The sequence below is a fragment of the Giraffa tippelskirchi genome, chromosome 9 (assembly GCF_054371585.1).
Source record: "Giraffa tippelskirchi isolate mGirTip1 chromosome 9, T2T-mGirTip1v1.2.pri, whole genome shotgun sequence".
Lineage (NCBI taxonomy): Eukaryota > Metazoa > Chordata > Mammalia > Artiodactyla > Giraffidae > Giraffa > Giraffa tippelskirchi.
In genome coordinates, this window is record NC_137283.1 from 16,979,464 (window position 1) to 16,993,168 (window position 13,705).

The 13,705-nt window shown below is 37.7% G+C and overlaps 1 protein-coding gene across 6 annotated transcripts in view; it reads left to right on the top strand.

The window, feature by feature from the left end:
* RAD18 (RAD18 E3 ubiquitin protein ligase) overlaps positions 1-13,705 on the top strand; it is a 91,684-nt gene that overhangs the window by 3,651 nt on the left and 74,328 nt on the right. For all 6 annotated transcript variants that reach the window (XR_014064787.1, XM_081528159.1, XM_081528158.1 and 3 more), the window contains exons 2-4: positions 304-385; positions 6,527-6,588; positions 7,801-7,871. Coding sequence is in view for 5 of the 6 variants with exons in the window: in XM_081528159.1 (XP_081384285.1) it covers positions 304-385; positions 6,527-6,588; positions 7,801-7,871 (215 nt within the window). In the remaining variant the exon portion in view is untranslated. The remainder of the gene's footprint in view (positions 1-303; positions 386-6,526; positions 6,589-7,800; positions 7,872-13,705) is intronic.

Below are 13,705 nucleotides of genomic sequence, written 5' to 3' on the forward strand. Positions count from 1 at the left end.
GGGAGTGGGGTCTTAAGAGGAGAAGGCTTGGGATAGAAGCTGGAAACACATGGCAAGTGGAACAGGAATAGAGTAAGCCTCTTTTTTGTGAAGGGCTGGCAATATGGAGTGGGAATTTGAATAAGTTATATGGAGGAGGTTTTTCTCTACCTTGCAGTTTACGTGGACTTAACTGTCAAATTTATACATATGACACAGAAGTATTATTAAATTAATTTTTTAGGGGATGGAGAAAGAATCCTGTGGCAGATGTTCCAATCTTGGTGGCTTTCTGATAAGTATATGTGTATTTTTGTATTTCAGACAGTAGATGATTTGCTGCGGTGTGGAATTTGCTTTGAATATTTCAACATTGCAATGATGATTCCTCAGTGTTCACATAACTGTAAGTATGTGTTGTTTCTCTGAGTTAGAAAAATGTGATTTTTACATAATGTAGTGTTAATTTGACACCAAAGATAAGTACACATATTTATTTACACCTTTAGCCCCTCTGTCTTGAAGTTTTTGGAAAGTCTTTTCCACTGTCTCCCTCTTGGATACTTTTATGCCTTCTATAACATTTATGGGAATGAAGATTTTGATCACTATATATGGTTATTTGTCCAGCACTTTTTAGATTTTAAATTTCATAATTTTTGTTTTTGAGAGGGTAAGAGATAGGTGGTTCAACCAATTAGTCCTTGGTGTAGAATTTTAAAGTTTAGAAATCCTGGTGGACGAGTTCTCCCACTGAAGAGTATTACAGAGTTTTATCACTTAACTTGCTTTGTGATGGTGGAAAGACTCACGTATTGAAATGTGTCTGTACTTCTCTTTGTGAGTCTGGTATGTACGCATTTTTTATACTGTGTTTTGACGTATTTAGTACCCAGGGGTGCACCTGTGCTTGTTCAGTATCTGGCTGTCCAGTTTATGGCTTATCTAGGCTTACGATCTTTCTTATTCTCTATCATGAGTTGATTTGTGTTGGAAAGTTAAAAAAAAAAATTTAGGCTTAAAAATGGCTTTAGTGGGTAGTAGTAGCTTTGGTGGAAAAGTTTCCATAAAGAAGACATGGTAGCGACATGGGCATGAGAGACAAGCTAAGCCTGACTTAGCTCTTCACTTACTAGGTGGGTGAGTTTGCAAATGCCCGTCATTTCTTCAAATGTGAAACTCTATAGAGAGTAGTGTCTACCTTAGGAGATGGTTGGGAGAGTCAGATGTAGAGAATCCAGGGTCTGGCACATTATAGGGCCTTAATAAGTCTTAGTTTCCTTCTAGGGTGGATTCATATTAGGAACCAACAGAAGTTTTGGGGATTGTTTCTAAATCTGTGTAAAATCTTCTTGATTTAGATATAATTTACATGTAATGAAAGGCATCCATTTCAAGTGCGCAGTAAAGGGTACAAGTGTCAGTAAGTTTCAACAAATGTTTATACCATATAACGATTATGGTTAGCCTTGAACATTTCTATCACTGGATATAGTTCTCTCCATGTCAGTCAGTATGGCCCCAGGGAATTTACATGTGGGTCTGTTTCTGGATTCTCCTCTCTTCTATTGTTCTCTAAGTCTATATCCTTGTGCCAGAATTACACTGTCTTAATTATTGTAGCCTTTTTAGTAAGTCTTCAAGTCAGGTATTGTCGCTACTCCAACTTTGTTTTTCTTTATCAACATTGTTTTGGTTCTTTTTAGGATCTTTGCATTTTGCATGCATTTTCATATAAATTTTAGAATCAGATTGTTTCTTTCCCCCAAAAAGCCTGCTGGGATGTTTACTGGGATTGCATTAAATCTAGAGATCAATTAGAGGATAATTAACATCTTAACAGTGTTGTCTTCAACATATAATCTTTTGCTTCTTCTTATATGTGTGGTACTGCACAGCCTCTGGAACTGCAGCAAACTGCCCAGCTGTCTTTTGTTCCTGGTGGCCCCCAGGCACCCATCAGCACTCTGTGTCAGGCAAAGTAGAAGCAATCCCTCAGGCAGTCTCTGGAGAAGCTGAGGTACTGGTCGCATCCTTCTCTCTTCTCTTTCTCTCCAAAGGAGAAGCCACTGAGCTGTATGAGCCTCCATCTGTGCTGTGGGTCCTCTGGAGCAGCGCTGCTCTTTTCTGTTCTCATTAGTCTCCCAGCTTCTAGAGTAAGTCTGTTCAGTGCTATGGGTTGGGTGACATAGAAACAAATCTCTTAGGCAGCCTGCTGAAAAGTGGGAATGTGGGATGCATGTTCTTCCCTAAAGAGAAGCTGAGAGGTGGGAATTCCTCCTGTTTACTCCCAGGGAGGAGTAATGGTGAACGATTGAGTCCTCATCCAAACCTTTGTTCTCAGTGACTCGGACCTGGTTCCTTTTCTTATCAGTGCTTTGATTCAGGCATGGTGGAAACCAGTTCCTAGGGCAGCCCCATGAAAAGTCTGAACATTTCCTCTGTGGTTCAGTCTTCTCTCTCTCCTTCCGCTGGGAAAAGCTGGGAGTTGTGGGTCTCTCTGATTATGTGGTGCTGAGCCAGGGATAGGAACTCTGGCAAGTGAGGGCCACATATTTCCTACCAGCTTTGATGTGGCTGATTTTCTGCTTGCCTTGGGGTATGTGAGCATTTGAACTAGTATCCGTATTTCTCACAAAGGGAGTTGGTTCCTGTCTTGTTGATTTGTGTTACCATGGGGAAAGCAGCGGCTGGCTTCCTGTTCTGCCATCTTTCTGACATCACCCACTCGCTCTGGCTAATCTGCTCTCATACTAAGGTATGAAGCTCTGGGGTGTCTACTCAGTGCCCAAGTGTTTAGTGAGGTTTCTCCAAACAGGCTGCTAGAAATTTTATGAACTCTTGGCCCTTTGTTACCACTCCAGTTATGGTTCTTTTCCTGGAAGTTGATCTTTATCTGGCCTCATGGATCCCTGTGTATGTGCAGATTTAAGTTCAGTCATAGAATTGAGTAGATATGTATGCATGTTTCTGGAGGTCTTTACATATATGTAGCTTCTTTCTTTTTGGTACTCTGCTGTGTGAATTATAGCTGCGTGGATTGCCCTGAACTCTGACCTTTGTTTTCTCAACTAGCAAGACTGATGGGCCTTTGGCTTTCCTTCCTGTGCTGTGGTCAAGAAATTGCTTATGGGCAGGTGTCTTGGGCTGTGGTAGAACTTCTCTCATTTCTATAGTTGTCCAAAGTCTGAAAATAGAGAGTTTTTTCATATTTCCCCCCAGCATTTTAGTTGTTTGTAGAAGGAGAGTAACTTTGAATATTGGATACATTCTCTTGGACAGACATGGAAGTCTACTCTGTAGATTTTAATTATGTCATTCTAGGGAAGAAAGATAACTTTTTAAGTGAATTTCGTGAACCCTACTTAGCTGAAAAACTGGTCTTTACTTCCATTCTCTTTTTTTCTTGTTTCTTTGTCACATACAGTTATCACTGATGTCATTCTTTATCTAAGAAGTCGGTGGAGAGTACTTCCAATAATGATAATTTATTTTATGAGTGGTTATTTTTCATATTCTACCTGTCATGATTTCAGTACGCTTTTCTACTAATCACCCATTGTCACAGGTTCCCTCAAGACTAAAAGTTGCTCTGGGTCTATAATTGTGTTAATGACACAAAAGCCCCCAGAGCTTAGTAGGAGCCAGACGTAGGTGTCGTGTTCTGCTGTCATCCTGGATTGACTGGAATTAGTGACCCAGAATCCTAGCCACTTTGCTGGTCCTTAAACATTTCAGGATTTGTCTTTTTAAATTCCTTTATTCTGTTTTCCTATGTTTAGCTTTTTCAATATGGGTAACAAACACTACATTTGCATATCTGCTGCTATTAAGCTTTGAGTGAGGTGCAGTGCAAAATGTGGGGCAATTAAATTGATCCAAATTCATGTTGTTAAAGAGTACTTTTGCGGGGAGAGGGCCTAGGCTTACTCCAATACATAAAACACCATTAAGTGAGAAATGTTCTCACTAATAGATTGATCTGCTCACGTGCCAGTTTGCTTTGGACTTGCGCCGTTTTTCTGACTTGATAGTGGAAGATGCTCAAATATTTACTGTTAGATGAAATCATTGGCTTTTAGGTACTGTTAAATTACCACTATTTTAGAGATGAATCAGCAGTCATTTTTCTTTTCCTTTTGTGAATTTTGACTCACTAAATTAATTGAGGCTTATATTGGAGTAAACAGCGATTTCGTTTTACTAAAAAAAAAATGAAATGTGAAGTGTTCCATTTATTGACTTTTGCTCAATTAAGAGGCAGTGTAATATTCTTTCAGACAAACAATCAATGTTATTCTTCTTTTTCATTCTTATGAGGCAGCATTGTGAAACAAGACAGGGGAGAAGAGAGAGAGTTATATATACGGAAAGGACATGCGATTACGCAGAACCACACTTACAGAAATGCTGGAGTGCTGGTCGTTAGTTGAAAGGAGGTTATTCTTTTATCAGCTCACTGGTTACTTAACACTGGAATTGGAAGCAGAGGCCAGCTTTCCTCAGCTTTGAAAGGGTCTCCTATTCCTTTCAAACTTGGAACTGGATTTTCTCTTTTTTAATTGGACACTTCAGAATTATTTTTGAGATGGTTTATTTTCTCATAAAATCCTTAAGATCACATGCCAAAAGGTTTGGTTTAAGTTTTAGAAACTTGATTTTTACTGTCAGGCTGCGCTCTTCTGATACATAAAAGCCAGCAGATGGCTGTATCCTGTTGGAGATGAGAAATACCTCCTTCCCTGGGCTTGCTTGTTTCTGTGAAGCTACCCTTTATTTCACTGTTTTACTCTTCCCTCTCCCACCCTATACACATGGCTCACAGTTGAGCTTTGGGGGTGGAAAAATAAACTTCACAAGTGACTTAAATAAAGCCACCTAGGAATACATGGTTCAAAGGTCTTCAGCTGCTCTACTTTGAAATATGGTTGCTCACTGGAGAATAAATTGTGCTGGCGTGCAGTTCACCAGCACATATTTGGTAGTAGCCTGGGAAGTTGAAAGTAAGCCAAGGACTTGATCTACTTTGGACTAGTGTCTGGTCTCCATATTTCAGAAGAAAACACATATCAGATTATGTGGAAGAGAAAGCAGTGGCCTCATTTTACATACCCTAGTACGTGTGGAGGTACTGATTAGATTCTTGTTGATACTATATAGGTATATATAATAAGTACATGTTATAAGCAGATTATAATATTTTAAATAATTAGTTAGAAGTATGTTAAAAGCATGGACTCTGGTACTTGCCTTTGCCACCTATTAACTCCATGATCTTGGGCAAGTTGGCTAAGCTCTATGCCGTGTTTTCCTTCTCATAAAATGGGATTCAGAGCTGCTGTAAGGATTGAAAGTGTTAATACATCTACCATGCTTAAAACAGAGCACGCAGCAAGTGCACAATGTTATGTTAATGAAATTGCCAATATTTGTCTTTTTTGTTTGACTTACCATAAAGTTTCTTATGGTTCAACCTAGTGACAAAAACGTATTAATTTTTAAAAAATAATTGTTATTCAATCAGAATCACATATTATGGATGTGATTTATTGGTCACAATGCATTGATTCAGTATGACTGGGGATAGAGCCTATTAGGCTACTTCACTAAGGTGTGTGTGCTAGTCACTTAGTCATGTCTGACTTTTTGCAACTCCATGGACTGTAGCCCGCCGCTCCTCTGTCCGTGGGATTTTTGAGGCAAGAATACTGGAGTGGGTTGCCATTCCCTTCTCCAGGGGATCTTCCCGACCCAGGGATCGAACCTGGGTGTCCCGCATTGCAGGCAGATTCTTTACTGTCTGAGCCACTATAGAGCCCCTTCGCTAAAGTGACTTTGTGCTAATAGCACATTAGCTGCTAGTACAGCGCCATTCTATTTGTCAGGTTTTGGGAGACCATTTTACACTGCCTTGGGTGTGAAGAATTTAGTTCATGCCAATTTCTACTTAAATTGTTAAAACTTAGTACGTTGTCCTTAAAACACTGAATTAGATGTAATTGCCTTACTGCTTTCCTTAAGGTCAAGAACCTTTCCTTATAACAGCGCTTGCTACAAAAGTATTTGTTAAATGCAGGATGAAGGACATTATTTACAGAGTTAGGATGTAGAAATCCCTAATTTGATAATCTGGTATATATTATTTCTTAACACACATACAGATCTTGTTTCAAAATTTATATTTTAGAATGCTAGGCAGTGGAGATATCTGACGTGTTTATACAAAACTATCCTAGTTCTTACCTTATGTTTCCTTCATTTTACAGATGGAAGATACAGAGAGAGATACATGTTGCTTGTAGAGTTGTGATGTGCTAGGGACTCAGGATTACTATTATTTGATATGTATCGCTTTCCTAAGAATGCTACTAAGTTGTATTTGCAACTGTGTATAGTTAGAGTACAAGTACTCGAATTTTAAGATTGTAATGATAGACCTTAGATGGTGGAAATATTCTAGGGCTTAAATCAACTATTGTTAGAGGTTAGGTTCCAATATTATTATATAGCTTAACTAATTGATTATGTTGCATTTGTGTTTTTGCAGACTGTTCTCTTTGTATAAGAAAATTTCTGTCCTATAAAACACAATGTCCAACTTGTTGTGTGGTGAGTTTTTTTCTTTTTTTCCTTTAAAGCTAACTGATTGGTGCAGATATTTCTGCTTTATGTATACACATAAGCCATGGGAAGATGCATGATTATTGAATTAAGCTATATCAAAAACATTTTCAGAAAAGACTTCTAAAATACATATATGGAGAACTGGGCTTTGTTCAACTATTCATTAAGATTTCTGATAACCTAAATGGTTTTTAGGAAGAAAAAGCTAATGTTAAGATCAGGATATAGCACACTTTAAATCTTATGAACTGTTTTTTATGACTCCTCGTTTTTTAAAATTTCTCAACTTGGGTAGAAAATCTGATGGAAGGATCATTTATTTGCAAAGGATTGATATTTTAGTATTTGTGCAGCAGGCAAAGATTCAGTTTAACTGGCCCCTTACCTCTTGCCCAAATCAGACCTTCAGGGAAAACACCAGAAAATTTGTTAAAGTTTCCGAAACATTTCATGTAGTTGAAATAGGTGAAAAGGTAGGTAAAAAGGGAAAGAACATGGAGGTAGTAAAGAAAGAAAAAGAAGTGGTAGGATCTGGTGGAAAGGATGCTGGGGCTAGTTAAAGGATTTCGGTTCTAGTTTGGTAGGTTGTTGGTGTCAGGCTGTCATTGAATGCACTCTGCTTTCAAGTCTAAGCTCTTTACAACAACTAGAGATGCTGCTGTCCTCAAGGTGGTATCATCGCAGAGACTAACTGTATGCAAAATATTCATGCTATTCATTATTCATGCTATTTATTCTTCATGCTAAATAACTACCAGGTTTATTGTTTTCCTCTTGCATTCCTGAACACCAGTCTTGTTTTTAAAGTCGCTTTGTGTACCTCAGGCTCCTCCTGCATTACTGCTGAAAAGAGCATCTCTCTTCTTTGAAGGAGAAATTTTGAGGGAAACTGAGTGCTGCCATTTGGAAGAAGGATTCTTGCTCATATTAGGTTTTATTTTAGGCAGTACAGAGTGCGTATGTTTTTACCAGATGCTTTGGAGAGTTTTGAAGCAGACTTCCAGTCAGCAGATAGTGATTCACTGTTTTAAAATTCCATATTAGTATGAGATAAATGAACTTTATTTTGAGGCTTTCCTGGAAGACTTAGTGGGATGGGGAGTCTCAGGAGGATGGGGCACACATTTTCAAAAATGATATTATGACAAGTTAATTATTGTTGCTGACCTTTTTCCATCTGTTGTTTTTCTTTTCTAGACAGTTACAGAGCCGGACCTGAAAAATAACCGTGTTTTAGATGAACTGGTAAAAAGCTTGAATTTTGCACGGTATGATTTAATTTTGTGACTAATCCCTAACAGCTTTTGCCTTTGATATGTGTTCCCCTCTTTACTCTTTGAACTTTTGAGGATTAGGGAATGCAGTGTTGCATATTTAGGGGTAAAAGAAAGGATGCTACCACAGTCGTTAATCATATGTGAACAATCTGATCATGATACGAGTCTCTTCCTTTACTTAACAGGAAGTCTCCTGTATGCAAAACGAGTTAGAATGTAAATTTGGGCACTTACTTTTGAGTAGTTCAGAAATACTTCAGCTTTATCTTTTGTTTTTTCTGCCCAGCATTAGAATCAGCCATGTTCCCAAGAAGCCCTGGTTCCTTTTATTGGGGAATGGTATTTAGAAACCAGGATCTGGAGCTGGGTATGCTCATTACTACTGGGGTGTCATTGCTTCTAAACCCTCTCAGTGGACAGAGCTGGGTAGCATATGCATGTGTATGTGTACACACATATATGTATTACGGTTTCTGTGTCTGTTATATAGTAATCCACTAATTCTTACTCTGATTTGCTCAGCATGTATAAAATGATGTGTAATGTGAAATATGTAATTGCTAGTGCTTTATGATGTGTAGCTTTACTTCTTAACTGTCAAATGCATGATGGTGTTAAGTGAGTGGTCACCCAGAGGGATTTAAAAAGGCATGTTTTATCAGACGATATGTTGATTTATTTTTAGTTTTAATCACGCAAGCCAAGCAAGAAGTTTTAGTAGGAATGTACTGTGTTTAGTTAATGGCTAGGTGGCTACATACTTAAGTGCCATGACTTCTAAGCTTGTTGGAATATTCTTAGAGGTACATTACATTGCCCCCAAAACTGTAAAGAAATTTCTTCCAGTAGAATTGCAAGTTTAATCATTGGTTTGCATCCTAAAGATGAGCAGATTTACTCCTTTGAACTTGCCTAATGTGGCATTCTAGAAATTGACTGGTTGGTTATTTCCTTAAGCAAAGTCATGAGAAGGTGGTATACTTTGCTAGATTAAGACATTCTGAGATTCTCTGATGCTCATAATTAAAGTGATGGCTTTTCTCCTTTTTATTTATTTATTTTTAGCTGTGCTGAGTCTTCGTTGCTGCACAGGCTTTCTCTAGTTGTGGTGAGCGGGGGCTATTCTAGTTGCAGTGCGTGGACTTCTCATTGTGATGGCTTCTCTTGTTGTGGAGCATTGGCTTCTTGGGTGCACAGTCTTTAGTAGCTGTGGCACGTGAGCTTAATAGTTGCAGTTCCGGGACTCTAGAGCACAGGCTTAATAGTTGTGGTACATGGGCTTAGTTGCTCCACAGCATGTGGGATCTTCCTGGATCAAGGATTGAACTTATGTCTCCTGCATTGGCAATCAGATTCTTTACCACTGAGCCATGCAGGAAGTCCTGCTTTTCTTATTTCAAAGTCCTTCATCAGTTAGATTTTAAAGTCAATGAGAAAAGATGGAGCTGTATATTTAGAAAGGATCTGATTGGTGATTAAAAAAGAAAAGGAATTGATGGACTGTTTGCTTTTTTCTCATATGGTAACATTGTATCTCATGGCTTCTTTTTTTCCTCAGCTGGTAGTGAAAGCTTAACAACCTCCCTGCTAGGAAAGGAGGAGTGTTACAATGAACAGAGTCTGTTGATGAGAAGTTATTGATATCTTTGGGTTCATAGATCCTTTGGTAACTTAAAGGGAAGCCTTGGAATTATTGCAGTCTCTTCTCTCCTCCCTGAAGAAACAGGGTATTTAAGTATTCTTTATAGTGGGTTTGGTGAGGTAGGAAGCATTCGCTGTAGATTTGGGATAGATTTTGTCATTTGCTTCTCCGTCTGCCTTCTTGGAATTGCCTCATGGTGAACATTTCTTGGACATTTGTCATATCTAAAGTGCTATGGTACTTCATTTGAAAAATTAGTAGGGATAAAATTCAAGCTATTCAGTTTCATTACTTGTTTGAAATCTGGATTAAGATCAGTGAGGGAGGAAGTTTAATTTTATGAATAAAATGTAAGATATTTATAGTTTGTTAATTTTATTTCTTCCTCTCTTTCCCATCTGTCATTGCCATTTTATGATATTATGATTTTTAAAAATGTAATCTTCTAAACCAAATACCAAAAGAGTATTGGAAATAATTCCAGAGGGTTTTGGGAACAGGGCTGACATGCAGATCTTATATTTTCTTCATTTACCTTTTATTTTCAAGGAACGAGTTTGTTCTCCCCTGTGATTCAGTTTTATTTAAAATAACATTTTTAAGAAACTGTTGTATTTATATACAACATTTAGAATACATTTATTAGATTTTTAAATACAGATTTAGAATGTATTTATTTGGAAATTTATTTAGAATGTTGTTGTCTAAATGGAACTTTATTCTTGACCTAAGTAAGAAAATGTTGTTTTTTATTTTTGCATAGCAGCCAGTTTGCATGTGTATTATAATTTTTACAGCTTCAGCATGTAGAGCATCATTTATTGCTTTGGTTTATCCACTGTTGAGGTATGAATTTTTCTCCAGGTGCTTATTTCAAGTTTAAAAATTTAAACAAAGAGGATGTAGTATATAATTTCACCTTTCCTTATAGTATAGTTTAAAGCAGACTGGGTTTGGGTTCAGGCAGAACTAGGTTTCCATCTTGACCTTACTTGATTTTTTTTTTTAATTTAATTTTATTTTTAACTGGAGGATAATTCCAATGTTGTGATGGTTGCTGCCATACATGAGCACAGACTTCAGACCCTACTAGTTTTGATATGAGTGTGATCAGGATATTAATCCTTTTTAGCTTCTTTTCCACATCTGAAAGATGGGAATAATATTGTGGACACTTTGAGGAATTGCTGTAAGAATTAGAAATGAAGAGATATATTAAAAGATACCCAGCATAGTACTGTATCTGGAGCAGAGAAACCTAAGAAAATGTTCCTATCATTACTATTCTATATATTTTATGTATTTATATTGTATTGCTAATGGCAACCCACTCCAGTGCTCTTGCCTGGAGAATCCCGGGGACAGTGGAGCCTGATGGGCTGCTGTCTATGGGGTCGCACAAGAGGCAGACACGACTGAAGCGACTTAGCAGCAGCAGCAGCAGCTCTGATACATGTATGTGCATGCCCTGTGGAGCTGATGAGAACTTGGGCTTGGTGGGCTTCTGTCTGTTTAACCAAATGATCCCAGGTTGCATGTCCTGGGTTATAACAAGTATTTGTAGGGACTTTGACTAGTTACCAAAGTCCATGGACTTGATTGCATGGGTTTTATGACTGCCCATGTTTACCCAGAGACCTGTTTTCACTTTTGATTCTTAGCCACATTTTGAAAAGGAGAAGTTATTATATACTTAACTAAGAAGCAAGATTTTCCTAGATTTTATTGAGTCACAATTATTTTGAAAGTCCATAATTCATCCAGTTTGAATGTCTGTGATGAATGCTGTGAGGTGTTGTAATGCCAACTCAATTTAATATATAGGAGTGATGGAAATTGAAGGAAAGGTTAGCAATTCAACTTTAAGTATCAGTTTTGGAATTAATATTTTCACACAGCTCATTTTTAAGTTATGTAAATTGCCATAAACAGTCTCATGGTTATAAATACCAATTATACATTCATGGCTTCCAGATTTATGGCTGGAAGCCATGAATGGCTTCTCAGCTAGATCTCTTTCCAAGATATCAGCCTCATGTTATCCAACTGCTTGTCTCACTTACCTCTGCTTGGACCTCTTAAAACCCAAACTAAACTCTAGTTCCCTCTGCTGTCCCCGCAAACCCGGTCTTCCTCTTCTTAGTAAATGGCAGCTCGGGCCAAAAACCTTAAAGTCATTCTTGACCTCTCTCTTTCACACTCACTCTGTTGTTCCATCAGTAAATCCCATTGGCTGTATCTTTGCTGTCCCTGCAGAGTCTGACAACTTTCCCTCACCATGCCAACATTATCCTCTCCCAGCCAGCATCAGCCTCGGTACAAAGATAGCTTCTTAGAGGCCTTCTTACCTCTTCTTTTGTCCTCTTTCAGTTCTTTTAAGGGCAGCAACCTAAGTGATCCTTGAAAATAAAAAGCAAGTCATACTGCATGTTGTTCAGAGGTGGTTTTCTGTTTCATTGGAGTAAAAACCCTGTTTGTCCCTGTGGGAGTCCTCGCAGCCCTACAGAGCAGGCTCCCTGACTTATTCACCTGCTTCTCTCCCCTTGGGTCATTCTGCTCCAGTCACAGTGACCTCTCTCTGCTTCTCAGACATGGTAATCACACTCTGATCTTAGAGACTTGGTACTTAACAAAGTGAAACAGTGTTGCCCTAGATGTTCACATCGTTTAATTCTCCACTTTCTTTGGACTCTGTTTTTCATAGGCATCTTCTCGGTGAGATCTTCTGTGACCATCCTGTAAAGAGTATCACCCCCTCCTCACTGTCGGCTTCCCCCCCCCCCCCATAGTACTTTTTACCTATGTTGAGAGTGTGTATTCTCTGTTCCTTTACTATAGTGTAAGATTCATAAGGATAGAAACTGTTTTGTTCTCTATGATATTTCCACTGCTGAAATTAGCAGGAACATGGAAAAGTTAATGAATTTTGACTTTAGCATGAGGCATAGTGTTATTATTGCCATGGTGCAACTCTCTGCCACGTTCTTTTTCGGCATGTGTTGAAGTCAGAGAGCAAATTGGAAGAGTAAGATGCATCTGAACTGTGAATAAAAACAAAAAGGAGTTCTCTCTAGGATAGACACTTTGCTGAAAGGTGTACCCTTGTAGTAGCTTGGAAGTGATTTATCAGTGACAGTTTTATCCAGCAGTTGAATAGTGTGCCTTTTACTTTGTTATAATGAGATGAAAGCTTTTCTGAGAACCTTCTTTGAACCAAACCCAGATCCTAGAAGAGAAAGACTTGTAACAATTGTGGTTCTTTATTTTTACTTTATTTCTGTTTCCTCACAAAGATGTATTTTCTTTGTAGGAAACTTTTTAATTGCATCTGAATCTCTTTAATATATAATTCTACTCTTCAAGTTTCTGTTTGTTCCTTTGTTGGCTTTGATAAGTAGTCATTTTCAAGGAATTTGTCCATTTCATCTAAAATTATAACTTTATTGGTATGAAGTGTCCATAATATCCTCTTATTATCTTTGAACTTCTGTGGGGATTTTAGTGATATCTCCTTTTAATTATTTGTTTTTGTGTTTTGTATTTTCACTCATTTTTCTTGCTTGTTCTTGGTAGGGCTGTCCAAATCTTGTTCATTTTTTCACAGAACCAGCTTTTGGCTTTACTAATTTTCTTTTGTATGTTTACTTTTTCACTAGTATCTGTTATTATGATCTTCTTTGGGTGTAATTTGCTGTTAACTTCCTAACCTTTTATACTGGAAATTTAGGACATTGATTTTCAGTTTTTCTATTAACTTATAAATTGTTCACTAATGACTGTTTTGATGAACCCCAAAGCTATTGTTCGATTCAGAATATTTTCTGATCTTCATTGTTGTTTGACTTAAGGAATTATTTAAAAGTGTGGTGCTTCATTTCTTAACATTTGGAGATTTTCTAGTTATTTTTCCATTATTGAGTTTCATGTGAATTCACAGTGGTCACAGAAGATATACTGAATTATTTTATTCCTTGTAAATTTCTTGAGACTTACTTTATGGCCCAGAACATGATCTGTGCTAATGAATGTGCCATGTATACTTGAAAATATTGTATATTCTCCATTGGTGAGATGTGATGTTTTTAATTTGTTAATTGTATCAGTTTGGTTAATTGGACTGGTTCAGATCTTCTGTATTCTTACTGATTCTTGTCTGTTTTGTTAGAGTGGTATGTTTAAATGG